This window comes from Convolutriloba macropyga, chromosome 5 (assembly GCF_964194025.1).
Source record: "Convolutriloba macropyga chromosome 5, txConMacr16.3, whole genome shotgun sequence".
Classification (NCBI taxonomy): Eukaryota; Metazoa; Xenacoelomorpha; order Acoela; family Convolutidae; genus Convolutriloba; species Convolutriloba macropyga.
This window is the reverse complement of record NC_134472.1, coordinates 63981730-64001624: the sequence shown is the minus strand read 5'-3', so window position 1 is coordinate 64001624 and position 19895 is coordinate 63981730. Positions and strand designations below refer to the sequence as shown.

General features: G+C 35.8%; 1 protein-coding gene across 9 annotated transcripts in view; it reads left to right on the top strand.

Annotated features, from left to right (window-relative positions):
• The window catches only part of LOC142339546 (MAP/microtubule affinity-regulating kinase 3-like), a 125541-nt gene that overhangs the window by 80579 nt on the left and 25067 nt on the right, over nucleotides 1–19895 (top strand). For 5 of the 9 annotated variants that reach the window (XM_075389670.1, XM_075389671.1, XM_075389664.1 and 2 more), the window contains 3 exons: nucleotides 6439–6671; nucleotides 14629–14826; nucleotides 17329–17379. In XM_075389670.1, coding sequence (XP_075245785.1) covers nucleotides 6439–6671; nucleotides 14629–14826; nucleotides 17329–17379 — 482 coding nt within the window. The remainder of the gene's footprint in view (nucleotides 1–6438; nucleotides 6672–14628; nucleotides 14827–17328; nucleotides 17380–19895) is intronic. The other 4 variants (XM_075389668.1, XM_075389666.1, XM_075389673.1 and 1 more) reach the window with 2 other exon arrangements.

Here is a 19895-nt window from a genome sequence, read left to right as displayed (position 1 = left end):
GCAATCTGCCGGGTATGTTTTAATTTATCGCTGAATGTTTTTTAGCCTAGTTTTTTGAGCGGCGTCGATTTTTTTTTCAATTTAGATCTGCATCTGTTTCTATCTCTATTATATGGCACGCAGGTCTATTCTTTCGCAGCTATTCCGGCAATCTGCCGGCTATGTTTATAATACCGATTTTTAACCTGAGTTCATTTCTCGTCGGATCATTTGACTTTTTATCCGCCAAAACTGGATAAACAGGAACAGGCCGGAGAGTAGCGGAGCAGTTCCTAGGCCTTACTAGTCTCGGCTGTTGTGATTCGCCAAAACTGTTGAGTTGAGATGGATTCATAAATTCATGTGATTGGTGGTTTTCAAGAGTTACCATTCAATTTCCACCCCGAGAGTTTGACCCCCTTTCAACTTCGCCCTCCTCCTCATTCCACCCGTAGCCCTGCCTGCCACGCTACACCCCACTTTCAACTAAGCTTAAGCTAGCCTTTCTGAACCGCAGCTAGCCACTGCTGACGAAGCCAACCTCTCAACAATCGTTTGAACCTCTGAAAAATAGTCTGTCGTTTTGAAATTCAAACATTTTTATATAGTTTAAAAACTATTCATAAATTCTCCAAAAAAACTCAAATTCTTTTAATATTTGAGGCACAGACTTAGCGATTCCAAGTTGTTGCCAATAATTTGAGGCCATTGGACTGGCAGCAAAACTTCACAGATTTGGTACTTCATAACCGCGCAATCTCATTGTCTTAAGAGCTCTCCTTATTCACTTTTTCATATCAATACGAGAGCAGTAAAGAGAGCAAAAAGGGAGTAGGTTAAAACCGTGTTTTTTTTATCAAATTACCTTTTAAGTGGAATGGGAAAGTGGCATTTGAACATTTTTTTTTTGGTTTTTGAAAGGAAATTTGCACGTCTGGCAAATTGATTTTTAGTTCTGCTGTTTTTTTGCATGGTTTCAATAGGCTTCTAAAGGTCGTAAATGTGTTCTTATACTGAATAGTTGTACTTTTTCAATTTATCAAAGGGCAGTTCATATGATGGTTTATATAACTAAGACACTTAGTTTTACGGATTGTATTTGTTCTTTGCGTTGTCCTGTTTCTTAGTCTCATTAATGATTGATCTCATTGATGACGTAAAAGAAGACGTAAAAGGAGCCATTCAATAGTTTAAATTAATGTAAAGGTTTTAACTACTTTGCCTGTGCTTTTTAAATAGCCACCGTCACCCTCTCAAACGGCTATTATTTAGTCGCTCTCCTTTATACAATTTATGATCTGGAGTTTATTGGGGCTCTGTCTTTTTTGTAAGATGGTTTCACATTTTTCCATGACTTTGATCTTTCATACGATTCCTAGTTTATAGATTTTTATGAGCCAGTGGAACTTTCTAAGGGTTGAAATTGGGTCGCTGTATGTAGTTCCGAAGCAACATTTCTAATGAAATGTTGCTAAAATTTGTGATAATTTTCCGAAATTTGCAACTTCTTCGATCTTTTCAGTAAAATGACTAGCGTCAGTTTTTGATGTCTCGAAGATGGGTTACTGAACAAATTCCTGAGACAAAAAATTGGTTTTGAACATTTCAATTTTGCGAAACTAGGAAACTTTCTTTAATTTTTGCCATTGTTTTTTTTTTAAAAAGTGATTTCTCAATTTTTTGTCGCTGTATTTGTCAATTAACGTATTTCAAGGCTTGTTTGTGGGTTATTGGTTATTTTTAAATGAATTAAAATTGGCCTTCAGCGTTAACGCTTCAAGAGCTTGAGCAACGATTAAATTTTTGTTTAGTTTGGTTGATTGTGTTAGTTTCAGCTTTTTGTTGTTTTTTTTCGGGTATTTTTCAATTGGTTTGCTGGTCAGTTACCTTGGTTCTTAAGTTTTTCAATCAATTCGTTTTTCAGGACTTGTTCTGATGTTTTTTAAAAAATTCGCCATCCCTTTTTGATCATGTTTTTTGTTTCTTGACTCGTGACTTACCTCTTTCAGTGTTTCAGCTGAATGGATTTAAAATCCTTTCAGGTATTGATTCAGGCAATGTAGTGAATACGGTGAAAGTCAAAAGTGCAAAATCAAAGGAAGCAAGATAAACATATAGAGCCCGGTCATTAAGTCTTAGTACAGTAGGTTATCAAAGTTCATTAAAATGATTGCTAGCTGGAATTAATATTATGCTTAATAGCCTTCCATTTTGGAAGCTGAATGAAGTTGAAATCTAATCGAAAAATGCAGAATTTCTACACCAAGTAAGAACACTGACTTATTTGTCAATTTTAATCTCTTTTTTTTCTTTTTCCCGGCAATTTGTCGGCTATGTTTGGGTCTTGCCCATTTTTGAAGTTGTTTTTATAACTACAAAGCTGTAAGATGAGCGCAGCTGTGTTGCAGTGCTCTCGGTTTTTTTCATCTCGTCACCTGAGGCTCTTTTATCGTTTTACTTTTCACACAGCAATGCTGAAAGTCAAATTTTCTGAGTGACTTCTCTTACTAACGGCGTTTGCACGCATGATGTCGATTCTCACTCTCTCTCTCTCTCTCTCTCTCTCTCTCTCTCTCTCTCTCTTTCTTTCTCTAGGAAAGTTTTTAACCACTTCTGCGCGCCATTGTAATCAGTCGTGACTTATCTCGCCAAATAAATTGACTTTACACTATAGAACATAAGTTCAATTTGAATTAGTTGAAGGTCAAAAAGATCACTAATAAAAACGGTTTCTGCGAAATGAGTTGTAACAAGTTCTTGTCAAATTATGGCTGAATGTTCTGTACTTTTGAGCAGTGCCAATAACTTTTTCATTTTATATCTGCATCTGTTTCTGTCTATATTATACGGCACTCATGTCTTTCTCAGCTATTCCGGCAATCTCCCGTCTTTGTTGTATAACCAAGTAGTCTCTTTAATGGGAGTTTTCATCGTTTGCTAAAGAGGCATAAATAAATCTTATTAATAGTTTGAGTTAATGGTTAGAGTTTTTGATGACCTTGAAATTGTTTTTTTTTCTGAAAAGCTATTAGCGAATGTTTGCGTTTTGCGTCTTTTTTGTGCTTTGTTTTTGTCATAGCATTAAAACTGATTGATCATCAGATCAATGATTGGTTGCTAATGAGGCTTGAATTATCGAAGTTTTCATTTTGATTTTGGTCTGTTTTCCTTGCGTGTTTGGTTATGTGGCTCAAAATTGTTTTAATTTAAGTTGATGTATATACTTTCTGTTGATGTATATTGCAATAGATATTTGCATTAGAGATTTCTGAGAATTTTGAGATGTCAGAGAAGTTTTAGTTCCATGTTTTAATGACTTAAATGCCACGCATCTTAATAGACATTAGTGAAACTCTTGTTGCTAAATGAAACTGTGTTGTTCGGTTACTTTGTCTCGTAGTGGTTTTGTCTATTGGTGTTTGGGGTTTTTGACGTGTTTTTCTAGTGTTCTTTTTTGTGAGCGTCTTGGATGACTTGGTTACTGATTTGATTACTGTCAGAAGATGTTCTTTTAAGGAGTTGGATAGCGTTATATTCAATTAGTTCATTTCTTTAAATTGTATTTCAGGGTTTGTTCTGTTATTTTAAAATTCATTTTACCTTCTGTTTTTTTGTTTTACAAAAGTCCCAATCTTCACCTTTGAATTCTGACGTACCTAACTCGTTTCAACTGAATAGGTTTTACAACCCGTTAATAAATTATGCAATATAGTGGAAATGCTCAAGGTCAAAGGAGCAAATGCAAAAGAAATGGGATAAACCGATAAAGGTCATGACGCCATAGTGCATTAGGTTATGAAGTCGTAGTGCATTAGGTTATCAAATTTCATCAAAGCGATTTGGGCTCACTTTAGTGGTAAGCTAAATAGCATTTAGTTTAGAAGATGAATTAAGCATAAATTTAGAATTACCTGAAACTGCACTCAAATTTTAAACGCTTTTGGACACTTTTTTGTTTCAATTCTGTTTCAAATTCGATGTTTGATAAATTCTTGGTTTAGCGGTGCAATTTTCAATTCTCAACTCTCCCCAGTTAACTAATCAATTCGTGTATGCAAAAGCAGTTCTCTAACGATTACTTAGCGCTCGATGTTAAAATTTGTTTTTAATAGCAGCACAGCGTTAGTTGAGGCTATTATTGGCCTTCTCTTGATTTTTTACAATTCAAAGAAATTGAATTGTATCGGGGTGCTGTGTATTTTTTAAGATGTGTTCACACAGTTTTTAATCACTTTGATCTTTCAAAACGGGATAAACAGGTAAAGCCCAGAGGGCATTAAGTTTAATTAGAGGCCCAAAGTGAGCTTTAGTAGTCCTTTAAGTGCTTAGAGTGGTACTGCTCCTGGGATGGCCTTAATTTAAGGTTAAAAGGTCATTTTAAGGGCTCAAAATGTTGCAATTTTTAATGGTTTTTGTGATTTTGTTGAGTCTTTTGTTTGATTAGTCTTAAGTTGAAGTTTTTAAAAGTTAATGAAGGTCTTCTGCAAGACAAAATTACTTGATATGACCGTTTTATGAGCTATATGGTTTGGTACTACAAACACAAACACTCAAAATAATACTAATTTCTGCGATTTTTTCAAGTTTTTTTTGAAAATTTTTGTCATTTTTGAGTTTTCCCAGCTTCAGGGGCCAGTGAATCTCCTTTATGGTTTGGTAATAGAGCACTGCATAGTTTCTAGTAACAATGAACTTGTTTTCAACATTTTAATGTCTCGAATTTTAGCATTTTGTTCATAAAATCTGCAATTTTTTTAAGGTTTTCTAAATTTTTCGTCAATTTTTGATAATTGTCCATTCTTAAGTGCCATAAAACCTATTTCACGGTCTGTTAAAAAGTTACTGCTTGTTTACTGGTTTCAATCGATTTGTTTTCAACAATTTAACCTATCGAACTTTTCTGAACCTATCGAACTATCGAAATTTTTTGACAAAATTTGCAGTTTTTTTCAAGTTTTTTTCAAAACGGTTGTCTTTTATTCATTTTTTCTTGCCTCAGTAGCCAGGCAACCTCATCCAGGGTTTGATAGTATGTTTTTTAATGGTTGCTAGGGGGCAATTGAATGGTTTTCAACATTTTAATGGAACGCATTTCTATTTGAATTTATTGCCTATCGATCTTTGAGCCAATATGTTTTTTTATGGCTTGGAAATGGGGTTCCTAGATAGCCTCTAGAGATAGAGAAATGATTTTGAAGATATTAATTTTTTGATTTTCAGCAACATGCATTAAAATATGCAATGGATTTCATTTTTTAATTTTTTCTGACATTTTCTAAGTTAATCGATCTTCAAGGGCCAATGAATTTTTTTTCTTGCATATATAATACTGGACCGATTTCAAAAATAGAATTTTTTTGAACATATTTTTGAAATAAGTATACTTAAAAGGATCATGTTTTGTCGCAGGGGTAAAAGCATCGAGAGTTTTAGCAATGACTATATTTTTGTTTAGTTTATTTCATTGTTTTAGTATCAAAATTTTTTGAGTTGATTTTGTTTATATTTTGGCTGGCATTTTTCTATTGATCTGCTGGTCAGGTAGGGTACTTCTAAGTTTTTCATTCAATTCTTTGAATTGTCTTTCAGGACTTGTCCTGCTATGCTTTTTTATTTCGTCGCGATTTTTGTTACAACCACTTCAAATCTGCTTTTTGTTCATCGTTCATGCAATTTCAACTGAAGTGCGTGCGTGACCTCATTTTTCGCTCTTAGTGGAGCAAGTTTTTCGTTCATTTGCGTGATTAAATTTTTGGTCACGCTTGACTTACCTCACTTTGAAATTGACTCACAAAAATGACTTCCTCACTTTGAAATTGACTTTTATTTACCTTAATTCAAAGAGATAAGGTCAAATGGGTGTGTGTCACTCTAAATGAAGGTTATTTGAGAGCAGCTAATTGAGGCAGCAAAAACTTATACAGATTTTGAATCAAATTATAACATATCAGCTTTCAATGAAAAGACGAATTTTTTTGGTCTGTCTTTTTTACTGTTTGTTTGAGACTGCAGATATACGAAGCTATTGCGGCTATTTTCTGGCAATCTGCCATCTATGTTTTAATTTTTTATCAAAAAATGGTTTTTATTCAGTCTAACTAAAGAATAAATCAATATAATGGCGACACGAAGTGTCAACTATGTTGATACCTCTGATGCTTAGTAGAATAATTTCTCATTAACCGCGTGTTTTAAACTGTGGCTGAAATGTACGCTGTTTTTGCTCATTGGCGCTTGCTCTAGTTTTTGCTCTATGGTCTAAGTGGCCTTTTAAAAACAGAGGCAGTAAAATCAAGTCAGCGGAGTTAAGTTCCGAAGGAAACGGAGTTAAGTTTTGAAGGAAACATTAATTGCTGGAAATTTCATGAAAAATTATGAAACTATATCTGCCAGTAGATAGGAAGAAGTTGATTACTGTTAGTGTATGTAAAGAGGTAATGGGTTGAATATTTGTTACAGATTCCTGGGAGACAGACATATCACGGTGGAGCAGTCAGAGACCATAGGACTGCGCTCAACATGCCCAACCAGGCCACAGGGGGAGGGGTGTCTTCGTCACCATTCGTACCCAACAATCAACCGGGAAGCAGAGGGACACACCACACCCACACACCACATGGCACCGAATTCAGTCGTGCTAACCCCGCCCAGATGTCTCTCTTTGACAGAATATCCAACAGATTTAGCAAAAGGTTAGCAACACTTTCAACAAATTGCGTATAAGTCCTTTTTAATTCTTATTTGGTTGCTGTGTGTTCTGTCTTCTGAGGAAGACCAACTTGAAAATTTTTGTGTTTTAAACTTTAGTGCCATAAAGTTTAAGAAATGCTAATGCGATTGATTAAGCTCAGTGGATTGGACTGAGATTTGTCCAGCGCTTCGTTTCTTTCTGCTGTCTGGTGCGTTGATATGTCTATACTAAAGAGCACTCTGCCCTAGCAGCGTTTTTGTTTGAGTAAAGTTTTTGGTTAATAGCTACGAAGTGATAGCGAGTCGATTACTGATCCCATCTTTGTTTTTGTTTCAATTTGGGGAATATATATTGTATTGGTGCGCTGTCTTTTTTTAGAAGATCTGTTGACACTTTTTTCGGCCTTTTCTTGTCAATGGAAAATCAAATTGGAGTAGTAATTGAAATCATGCTGGTGTAGTAAGGAGCGAAAATCAAGTAGACCATGATTATCGGATTTTACGAGCAAAATTTTTTCACGTTCGGCAGTTTGTTTTCTCTTTTTGATGATTTGTGCCACAAATACCTTAAAAAAGTGATATGCGTGTTCTGATAGTGCATACATGCAGTTATTCAAACACCTCAAAAGGCAGCTAATGTTTTTAAGACTTTGCCGCTATTTGTTATTATGAAATATAGTGATTCTTTGGTTGAGACAGTTTCGCTCCTTACAGGTCACAGTGGCTGTGCAATGTGGCATGTTCCAGTTCATTTACCGATTTGATTTGAAATCTGAGGGTTTTACCGGCTTTGACACTTATTTGTTTTCAAAAAAGCTATTGTAAGGCTTGTTCCCTCTTTTTTAGTTTTTTATTTATCTCTGACTTTGTCTTATGATTGGCATCTGTTGTTGGCTCTCCTATGAGTCATATTGTGATCTAAATAAAGATTTTTTCATCTAACAGTTTAGAAAACTTTTACTTAACTTGTGATCTTGCGCTTTTTGTAGTTCTTTTTGTTGCTCTGTTCAAATCTAGTAGTTTTAACGATTTAGACTCCATTTGTTCTTAAAAGTAATGGCTTTTTCAAAGATTTTGCTTCTTTTTTAAATTGTGTTTGTTTTGTTATTTAGTCTCACTTGTCTTACTTGTGATAGGTCTTACTTGCTCTCTATTTGGGCATAATTAAATCCATTTAAGCGTTTCAGTCATCTGCTATTGACTTGACATCAGTTTTTGAGTAGTCCTGATTGTTCCTAAAACAGATGTTTAATTTTTACCTGAATTGGTTATTGCGTTTGTTACATTGCGTGAATTGTTAAATGAAAGTTGTTTTATGCATTTTTCGATTAATAGTGCGATAGAAGACAAAGACTTCAGATTTTAGGTGCGTGTTTTAACTACTCCCATGCCACTTTTTTCCAATTTTTTTCTTATAAATTCATTGATGCTAAGTGTAGTTTGTGTTGTTTTTTACATTGTCTGGCAGCGGTTTTCGACAGTTGTTGTTGTTTACTGTCTAAGATCTCCTTGTGTTGACATTATTTTGTTGACATATTAGTGGAGCTAATAAATATGCCAACTCCACTTTTCTAAAAGAGACAAGAGTTTTTTTGTGTTTTATTTTTGTGAGCATCTGGGTCTATGATTTGTTCAGTACCAGTAACTTATCTTCCAAGGATGATTGTGTTGGCCTTCATATGTTTGAATTGTATTTCAGGACTGGTTATGCTATATTTTTTTAATTCGGTGTCTTCCCTATTTATATTACGACCATTTGATAACGCGCCAAGAAGTCCAAGTCTAACTGTTCTAGGTGACTACTGCCATTTTGAAACTAAATTTTTGCGTATAAGGCCATTCGTTGCTTCTTTTTGTTTTGGTTTTTAGATCGATATTGTGGTAAATCTTAAATGCTATAACATACTTGACTCTATAAAATGACTTCTGTACTCACATGCCAAATTTAAATTCAAATATGTATTATTTAGAAGACATCATTGCTTGAAATTTAATTTGCAAATAAGGATAATTTGAATTCAGAGTCCTATTTTAAACGCACAGATTTGTCTTTGGTCTTGGTGATTTTTTTTTTAATTACCTGGTCTCCGTGGTCTGTTTCGCGGCTATTAGCATAGTTTCGAGGTAATATGCTATGCTTGGTCAGTATTTTGCATTGCAACAGAAATAGTATCGGGAATGAAATAAAAGAATTTCATTTTCTCATTTCTCTTCTGCATGAAAACCACAGTTTTGCAATGCATGCAACAATTTGCAGGAATGCTTTAAAAATGCTCTTAAACAAAAATCGTAGCAATTATATCAGGCCTAAGGTCTTAGTTAATTCATTTTTTGTACAAACAATTTTTCGTTCTCTGACTTGACTTTGTGTCCTCAAAAGCAGGTACAGCACGTAGGGAATTTAGTGGTTGAGCAGCTCTCTTAACTTTTGCTAGACTCTTAAGTGCATCAACTACCGAAGCTTCTGAGAATACAGAAAATCATTGCGTAAAGGGTCGTGTTGGCGAATTGGAACCTCAGTTGGGCCCACCAACGTCACCCCACCGCATTTCAATTTGTTTTTTATAGCTGTAAGCTGAGCAGAGCTATATTGCGATGCTCTTGGTTTTTTGTCTGACGCTCTTTTTCGTTTTACATTTGTTCACATAGCAAACTTGCAAAAATCAAATTTTCTGAATGACTTCTTCCTCTCACTAACGGCGTTTGCGCGCGTGAGGTCATTTCTCACTCTCTTTAGCAAAAATTTTTTTGCGTGATTAGATTTTGATCACAAGTGACTTACCTCACTCAATAAAATGACTTTTGCGCTTTAAAACTTAAGTTCAATTTGAATTAGTTTAGGGTCAAAGGAACTCATATGTGTAATAAGGGTCCGCATTGAAAAGGCTTCTGCGCAGCTTTATTAATTTATCGCTGAATGTTTTTTAAATTGCGTTTTCAGCGCCGTCGATAACTTTTTTCAACTTATATTTATATTTGTTTCTATCTCTATTATACGGTGTGTTCTTTATACGGTCTATCTTTATTATACGCTCTATGTCTATTCTTTGGCAGATATTGCGGCAATCTGCCGGCTATGTATATGGAATTTGTTGTTTTCGCAGTTTTTTTTACTGAACATTTGACTTTTTTGTGACAGAACGTGAAAAGTGCATATTGCACAGCATTTGTTCCAGAGGGCGTGAATTGATTCTGAATAGAGAGTTTTTTGATATTTTGATCCAAGCTTTTTTGAGGGTTTTAATAGCTGCGTCAGCCACTAAGACAGTTATTTTACGCTAGTGCCTTATTGCGACTCGAAAAGTATTGGAATGGCACAGAATTGGATGATACATTATTTATCAGTCTCTTCGCTGTTTGCAATAATTTTTGACCGTTGATTTTGTTCTCGTCGAACGAGGAATAAGAGCTAATGCACGATAGTAGTAGACGTGTAACTTTTTCGAATCTTTTTTAGAAGTGAAGAGCAGTATTTTATTTACGAGCTGCAATTCATCAGTTGTATTAGTATCATTTTTGGTACATATCTAGTAATTCCGGATTTCATCTTTATGCCTCAATTGACAGAAGAAAACTATGCTCAAAACTTTTTAAAAAGTAGATTGGTACTATAATTAGTTCTACTATTTAATAGCCGCCCTCATCTTCTCAGCCGGCTATTATTGCGAACGTATTTTTTTTTTTACTTCGTCGAACTTTTTTTCGCTTTACCATTTTGCCGCTTTTTTGACATTTTGCGTGAAATCTTTTTGACTTCTCTAGGCTAGTTTCACTCCTCTGTCATTCTGCTCAAAGTCCTTTTAAACAGCAGCTGCTCAGCAAAGCAATTCAAAATGAAGAGAGTCAGTATAAAAAAAATCAATGTCAGAGATAGAAACGGGATAAACCCATAAAGCCCATTTTTAGATGCCCGGTACTTGAACTTAGTTCTCATAAGTTTTAGTTACTATCTATAATGCTTATTGGTATTGATGCTAGACCCTGTAGCCTCTCACTGAGAGACAGGAGTATGTTCAACTACGAAATGACATCAAAATAAATCGCACTTAAAAATGCTTTTGTACAAATATCAATTTTTGTTGATATTTTCTTTTCTTTCAATCCCAATAGAGTTATGGGAATGAACGGCGGCTATTTTCCGGCAATCTGCCGGGTATGTTTTTCTATTTCAATATATACCACCAAAGTAATTTGAATTGAACGCTGTCAATATCAAAAATTGAAATCAAAGATACATCAGCTAAGTTTGATCTTAGATTCTTATTACTTTTCTTTGGTACATGTTATATCGTTCTATTTGGTTTTCATTGCTCTCGAACGAAGTTTGAAGCAATTATTGGAAAGGAATTTGTCTTAAAAAGCTATTGAAGCTTGAGCGATTTAAGTTGACCTTCCGTCTTCAAAAAAGGGGTATACTGGTAAAGTCTGAGGGTATTTATAGTCTGGAGAGCTCTTAGAGCTTCAATAGGCTCTAAGTGTACAGTTTACCAGAGCTGATCAAGAAAATGTGGGCAGGCAGATATTCATGGCTTAAAGAGCAATACTGAGCCACGTTCTCTCCCCGTTATATCCACCATTTTGTCCCCCGCTTTTATATTAATTTTCTCCCTGTGAAGCTAGACGTCCTGGGCTTAAGCTAGCTATATGCATAGCCAACCGTTGGCCTGTTGTTCGAGAGCAAGTCTGCAGACAGCAGTCGGTCACGTTATTTCTGATTCTTATATCTCAAAGTAAAAGAGTTGAGTTTAGCTATCAAATACAAGTTAACGTTCTATTTGAGCGTAAGAAGTAGTTTTTCTATAAGAACGTAAAAAGAAGTTTTCTTTTTAAACTCGGTTTTGTCTTTTCTATCTCATAATTGTCTGCTAAGGTGTAGATTTATGTTGCTAGGGTTTTGTAAGTAGCATTTACCGTTCAGCTGGATTACAAAAATGTAATGTTAAATATTATGTTTAATTGCTCCCAAACGAAGCTTGTAGCAATTACATTAGTCCTGTTGGTCTTTTTTATGCGATTTTTCGTCTGACCCATTTGACTTTTCGTCCTTAAAAACAGGATAAACAGGTAGCGCCCAGCGGGCATTAAGTTCCATTGGAGGCCATTAGCAGCGTTTAGTAGTCCTTCAAGTGCGTAGTGTGGTTAAGCTACTGAGAAGGCCATAGTTTAAGGTTAAAAGGTTATTTTCAGGAGTTTTTCAGCCCAAAATGTTGCAATGTTTCGTGTTCGTCATTTTTCAATTTTTTTGGACCAGTCTAAAATCGAGGCTGGTTAAAGTTGATTAAGGTCTTTTGCAGGACTTAAATACTTTTTGTGACCATTTAAAGAGCTAGGAACCTCCTCTAGGGTTTTATAATAGGTTACTGCATAGTTTTTAGATGTAATGGAATGTTTTTCAAGATTTTAGCATCACGATTTTTAGCATTTTTTGGCAAAACTTTCATTTTTTTTCAATTTTCTGACATTGTCATTTTTCAGGTTTTTTCAGCCTCAGGGGTCTGAAAATCTCCGTTAGGGTTTGATAATAATTTGCGGGAAAATTTTTTTGGCCATGCCTTGGTTTTCAACTTTTTAATATCACAAATTGTGGCAATTTTTGATAAAACGGTTAATTTTTTTGAAATGTTTTTTCAGTTTTTAGGTTGTTCCAGCCTCTAAAGCCAAGAACCTCCTCTAGAGTTGGATAATAGGCTGCTGTATAGTTTCTAGATGTAACGAATTGTTTCTCAAGATTTTAATCTCACGAATTTAGGCTTTTTTTAAAAAAAATTATGTGTAATTTTGTTAATAAGCTGCTGCATATTTTCTAGGGTTAAATGGAATAGTTATCAATATTTTCATGACTCGAGTTTTAGCACTTTTTTGATGAAACTTGAATTTTTTTCAACTTTTTGGAAAACTTTTATTATGTTCCAAGTTAATAGATCTTTATGAGCTAGTGAAACTATTTAGTGCTTGAAATAGGGGTACTATTTATCTTGAGAAAATTTATTGGTTCTGAAGATAATAATATCACAATTTTTAGCAAGGTTTTGTTAAAATATGCGATTGTTTTAAAATTTTTGAATTATTTTGTCCTTTTCTGAGTTTAACGATCATTACCGGCCAACGACGTTTTTCAAGTCCTGATGATGGATTTCATGACAGAAAACCAGAGACGAAAAATGTTTTTTTGTCAAATCTGGAAACTTTTCTTTTGAATTTTGCGCTTTTCAGTTTTTATATGATTTAATTGCTGACAAGGCTAGAACACTAGAAGTGGCAGAGTCAAATCTCATCATGGAAAATATGCCTAGCTCCTTCCCTCACTGTTGGTTGGGGTTTTTGTCTTCTCTTTCTTGTTCATGTTTTATCTCTCACACTCTATCCCTATCTCTCTCTATCTCTTTCTCTCTCTTTCCTTGATGCAGCACTTCTTTTCCGCAACTCTTTCGTTGGTTCGGCACTTCAGCTGCTGATAAGCGTCGTGATATCATCTATTACCCTCATTAAAGCTGAATTGTAGTAGAAATGCTTTATCATAAATGAACTAGCACTTTTTAGGAAATCATTGTTAATTGCTCTCAAACGAAGTTTTTAGCAATTATATTAATCTTGGTCTTTTTTATGTGATTTGTCGCTTGACCAATTTTTTGTCTGACGCTTTTGACTTTTCGTCCTCAGAAACAGGATAAAGAGGTAACATTAAGTTTTTTGGAGCCTTTCAGCTCTAGTCTCCATGTATGCTATTCACAGAAACTCATTTGGAGACATACTTATGGTGTGAAGGGCGGGTCTTTGAGATTGATCCCACACCTCTGCCCCACCCCCACCCACATCAGCCCCCCCCCATTCGCTTCCTGCGATTCGTTCAGGCTGCAAGGGCCCCATGCTTCCAATGATCCCCCTCCCACTGTTGCACCCCCCCCCCCCCTGCTGCGGTGTACCCTCCACCCTCCCCGCTGCGCTCACCTCACAACCCTTGAATTAAGCTAAAGCTAGCCTCACTGAACCGTGGCTAGCTACTGACGAAGCCAACCGCTCGCCGGTCGTTTGAGAGCAATTCGCCCGACTTGTCGGTCATGTGTTATTGCTCTCGAACAAAGTTTGAAGCAATTATTGTAGACGTGAATGTCTTTTCGTTGGAAAATTTTCGCTCGACCGTTTTTTCGATCATGCTTTTTGATTTCACTTCTCGGGTGACTTCTTGATTTTTGCGTGATTTAAATTGCACTTATTCAGAATTTAAGTCTATGCTATTGAAAGGCACTGATAGCTGTGAGGTATGGTAAATACTTTAGTCAGTTCTGCCGGATTTTGGGGATTCGAATCTCCTTGGTCACAGTTTTTTGCGCGCATAAAATTATCTAAGCTACAGCCCCCTCTGATATAAATCCCCGTTTGTCTATCGAGAAGAATTTTTCCGACGTAAGACAGTTAGTTTTTACTTGAATAGTTTCGGGTTTTTTCAAGTCTCTGTTCTGCTCTTTGGGGTCAATCAAGTTTTAGTTGGGAGCCCTCGGCAGTTTGATGGCTATTTATCCCATATTAATCGATTCGACTATACCATGAGAAATAATAGGATTGCTTTTCCGGCCAACCTTTATCAGTTGCTGTTCAAAGGCACAGCTTCAAGTTTTACGTAAGACGAGCAAATCCAAAAATTGCACCGTTGGTTCTTAGAAGTTGTCTACTAGAAATCAGTTTAACTCAGATTTGTGCACTTTGGCGGTGTTCAACTATGGGAAACGAAGTAAAATCTCAACCCTCAGTTTTAGCTAGATGTCATAAGTCTGGAATTTTGTTTTTAGTCAACGTCTCTGGTGGGCATATTTTTTCCACCACACTCGCACTTGATATGTTAAAATATATTGTGCTTACGGGCTCTTAATTGGAGACGGAGGATCTGAAATAGTCTGAAGTGTGATCGCTTTTGATAGACGTGCCAAGATGACTTTGAGTATTATGGATGGATGTTTGTAGAGTGCCTGATGAAAAACACGATAAGCGTAAAAGAGGTTCTGTGAATGCACACACATTCCTCTTGTGTGGTTCCTCCACTGGTAGGAAGGGGGGAGGTGGGGGTGGTCGGAAGAGGTACTCGAGTGGGGATGACATGTATGCATACACGTACATGTCTAGTCCAGAGTCCACCCCCATCCAGAACAGGGAAGACGAACAGTGAGTCATCAGTTAATCTAAGTTGCCAACATATCCAATCTAATTGAAGACATTCTAAATCATATCACGGGAGGGAGATGTGAAGAAAAAACTATGTCCATGGCTATGTTTCTATGAACAGATGAACTGTTTGATTCACATGCGACTTATAGACTTGAAAATGTCTGATTCAAGTCACCATTCCAAACGAGTTGCTGTCATCTAATCTAAATTGGAGTCTTAAACTAAAGCACTAGTAATAAACTGTACCGTTGTGGGTTGTCTAATTGTTTTAAACACGACAAGTGTGAAGTCATTGATTGCAAACAGACAGTTTACAAAAGGTGGATTTAGGTATCCTTAGCATAACTATTCCATCCCATTAGCCTCATAATTGCTAACATCTTGAATTATTGGACTCCCTCGTGAATCCACGTAGATCACAATATCATAACTATTCATGGAAACTGATTCCGATCATTCGAATTCGCAGATGGAATATCGCTCCTTTTCCCAAGTGATGGCCATATCGAATAAATGACTGCATACTACTCCACAGCAGTCTTCAAACATGAAACCTTGAATGTTGTTTCGTACAAGAAGGCGTGTGTTTGAGTCCGTAATGCTGAAACGTACCTCTATCATGCCAAAAAATAGCAGTTGTCCCTGAAAAAAGCAGTTGTGATGTATGTCACTCGCTGTTTAACTGGAAAAGCTCGTTTCTTTATTCCTTGATAGTTTGAAAAAGTTACTTTTAAGCAAAAGCTAAGTTTATCTGAATGCGAAAAACAGCAGATGAAACATTTTGCGTTCAGATTTTTTACGTCAAACTGATTTGTTTCGCTGTACCCACTTTTTCAACATTTTCCGTGGAATGATCACTAGACGAATTCAATAATTCGCTCATTCTGTTCAATGTTCGTACAATGAGAAGTTGCTAAACAAAAAAAACCTGAAATGAATGGTTCCAATGTCGAAAATAAAAATCGAAAATTAAATGGGATAAACCCATAAGGTCTAGATTTGGAAGCCCTCTACTTTATTTTAGTTTGTTTTAGGCCTTGCTAGTCACCAGGTCTAACGAAAATTGGTATTGATAATAGTCCCTTTGTCCTCTCAATAACCAGTAGGAGTAAGCCTCTTTACCAAATGCAATCGAAATAAAGCAGTCAGTTTTTGTTTTTTCTTTTCTGTTTGTTTCACTCCTAATCAGTTGAGATTCAGTTGCAGGTATTTTGCGACAGTCTACCGTGTATGTTTTTAATTGCTCCTGAACGAAGTCCATTGCAATTATTGTAAACGTGTGTGTCTTTTTTATGCAAAATTTTTGCTTGACAATTTTGATTTTTCGAGTGATTTTTACGCCCTTGACTTTTTGCATTTCGCGTGATCTAAAATTCCCTCTCAATCACAATTTCATGCAGCTGAACTCAATTGGCGGCAATTTAATACTAAAAGTCAAATGAAAAGTGCGCCGAAACTGGTGTGATCTTTTACTTTAAATCTTAATAGTGGTATATGTTAACCTCTAATGTGGTTATTTGAAGCCCATTATAGAACTTCTTAGTCCCATTTAGGCTACCCCCCCCCCCCCCGACTGAAGCAGGCTGCAATTGATTAGAGCTCCCACTAGTCGTTCAAGAGCAATTCTTCCGACGTTTAGTCGGTTATGTTCGGTTGTTACCAATTGGTTTTGTTATTTAACTTGTTTGGGGAGCTAACAAACAAATACCGTCCATTTGATTGTATTGCACCCTCAAAAGTAAGTAATCGCTTTTCTTTTTGTTCAATTTAGCTGAAAAGTCGAGAATCTCGTCGCTGGAGGTTTTTTGACTCTGGTCTCTTCTTTGAGAAACTATATCCAACAGTTGTGAATGAAAGACATTTCGATCCAAAACATGCGTTTCCTCCTATTAGGTTTTTATGCTGTGATAAAACTCCATATTTTTTAAACCATTTCTCTTGTTCTTGGCAAAATCTCTTAAGAAAATTTGACCATATGTGCTTTTAGAAAACGTCTAATAGCAGGAAAAAGTTATGGGTTACTCTCGTGTATTCCAGTGATGTATATCTATCTCAACACATCTTTTACTTTTAAAATTTTGGGTATTTTTCGCTGGATCTTTCCGTCCGCTTCAGGTAACGTATGGGCTTTGGATTTCAATATTAGAATAGTTTTTCTAATAAAAATAATTTGTTTCGCGACCTTCGTAGCATAAACGGACAAGCAGTAGAGCCATTAGTGTTCAAAAAGACCAAAATGTCAAATGTCTGTCTTTCAGTACTTCAATATATCACTTTTCAGCGTTCGGCTTTTCTAGAGTCATTGAGTCATTTAAGTGATGAACAGATTGCGCAATTGGTTGAACCCTTCGCGTTGACTTCATTCGTTTCACTTCAATTCATCGACCATCTCGCATAAGTTGGATCGCATTGCTAATTGTTGTCATGGCGGTATTTTCAAGTGTTGTCGAAAGTTTTTTAAGAGTACGTGTTTGGGTAAGTGTTGTTTCTGCTTTGCAGGTTCAAAAGCGACATACCAAGTAGCAAGTCTACACGATTTCAATCCACCAGGTAACCAACTCAGCTCAGAACCTCCTAACATCTCTTATCTTGATCTTCTTATCATTTTCCTATTATCTCATTCGTCTATTTTACCCACCCATCAATCCTTTTTCAGACCTCCCCTTTCAATCTATCTCCTACACCTCCACTCATATTTTGACGTTCTATAACCCTACGTTTACCCGTTCCTTTCTATCCAAAAAGAACAGAAATTAGTTTAATTCGCACATTTGCTGATAAACCTAAATTTTGACTTTCGATTGTGTTCAACCATACTAATCATGGAAGATCTATTAACATAGCAACAAACGCTTATTTTATTGCTAACAGTTAACTCATTTTTAAACTAAAAATTAACAGAAAATTGACTCATCTCTTTGTCTGTTCAATTTGTATTTACATGTACTTCACATGTTTGACTTGACATCACTCGTCTTGTGTTTTGTAGCTGCCATCATTTTCTGGCTCGGCGTTAAAAATAGCAGTTTTTTTGCTGGTTCGATTCAAAAATTTTTAGCGCCTACTTTTTTGTTGTTCAAAAGCAAACACCATGTTCATCGTCATCTCATTGCTCAACTCCATGAGACAATGGGAACTATGTAATGATTTTAGTGAGCACTCGAAGCCGAAATGTTTTTGACTTGTGGATTTGTTTAGAGATCAGAAGTATCTTTGGCTTTTGGACTTAGAACAATTGACAAATGAAGGAACCATTATAGCATGTCATATCACGACTAAAATGGATATTAATCCTCGCTATCATCTTAAAGCTGATTGCTGAACTGTTTATTAATTGCTCTCAAACAAAGTTTGAAGCAACTATTGTAAATGTGGGTGTCTTTTTTGTGCAAAATTTTTGCTTGACCATTTTTGCGCTTTTGTTCTAAAACATTCTTTGATTTCTCGAGTGACTTTTTCACGCTTTTCGTCTTCATTTTTGAGTGATTAATAACCGCCGTCATCCTCTCAACGGCTATTATTTAGGTGCTCTCCTTTTTTTCAATTCGCTTTACCTTTTGGTCACATTTTTCGTTTTACTTGAGTCACAATTTTTTTTACTCGTGACTTACCTCACTCACTGTCTCAACTGAATGGATTGAAAGTTCTTTCACACATTGAAATACGCAATAAAGTGAATACGGTCAATGTTGAAGGAGCAAAATCAAAAGAAACGGGATATACCAATAAAGCGCGGTCATTAAATCATAGTGCATTAGGTTATCAAAGTTCTTTAGAGGAATTGCTAGCTGACATTAGTATTAAGCTTAATATCTTTCAGTTTACTAGCTGAATTAAGTATAATTTTAGAATCAAACTGAAACTGCACACCGAATTAGAACACTTTTTGAAACTTAAGAAAAAATCCGTCAAATTTGATCTCTTCTTTTCTGATTCAATATGTAAATCGATTTGTAAATCTGTGCCAAGCTAGTTTTCTGCGTTCACTAGCAGTTTATCTGTTATAGCTTTCCTGCGTTTTCATAGAGACACATTTCTTTCAATATTTCACAGCAAGAGCATCTATGTAGATGTCGTCATTCTCTAAACGGTTACGTAAGTCACAATTTCTACCGTTGACTTCTTAATTACCTCTCACTGTTTCAAATGAACCGAGTTCGGAATTCATGCCGCACATTTACGCAAATAAATTCAGTGTCGAAAAGCTGTGTCTAGCGATTAGGGATAAACCAACGGGCGCTAAGATTTATTTTCTGACGATTTATCTTCTGGTCGTTGGCAGCTATTTTGTTTTGCAAAACGTTGGCTATGTTTAATATTATCTCTTAAAATGTTAATGCTATTATTGGTCTGTCTGGCTCTTTTTGGTTAAGTGACTGGCTGGTCAGGTCAAAATCTTACAGCTTTTTGTTCAATTCTTTGCACTGTTATTCAGTACTTTTCCTAATCCGTTTTTTACAATCAACGCAATTTGGATTGTATGAGTTTTTAATGGACGCACAGCGATAGCTGGAGCTAATATTGGCCTTCTCTTGTTTTAACCATTCAAAATAGTTGAATTTTATTGGGGTGCTGTTTTTTTTAAGATCTGTTCACCTATTTTCATGATTTTTGAAGTCAAATTGGAGTAGTGATTTTGGTAACGCCGAAACAGGAAGTGGAGCGAAAAAGCGATTGGTTATGCGGCGTGAATTTTTTTTGCTCTAATTTTAAAGTAGTTTGAGAAAACGGTGTTTGCACAAAAATCGCTTTCTCGCTAGTGGCTTTCTTGTTCACATGCGGCCATTTCACTTTGGTGTTTTACTATTTTTTCGATTTTTTGAATCGGATTTTCTTTAATTGGTTTTCCCTATCCATTCCCCATCCAGTTCATTCCAGGTCTAGTTTTTTGTTTAGTCAATGAAAATTCTGTGAATTGTACGTCAGGACTTGGCCTGCTTTTTTTTAAGTTTCGTCATCAAGATTTTTGTTACGACCATATGACGTCACAATCTGCTTTTTGTTCATTCGTTTATGCAATATCAACTGAATTGAGTGCTTGACGTCCTTTTTCGCTCTTAGTGGAG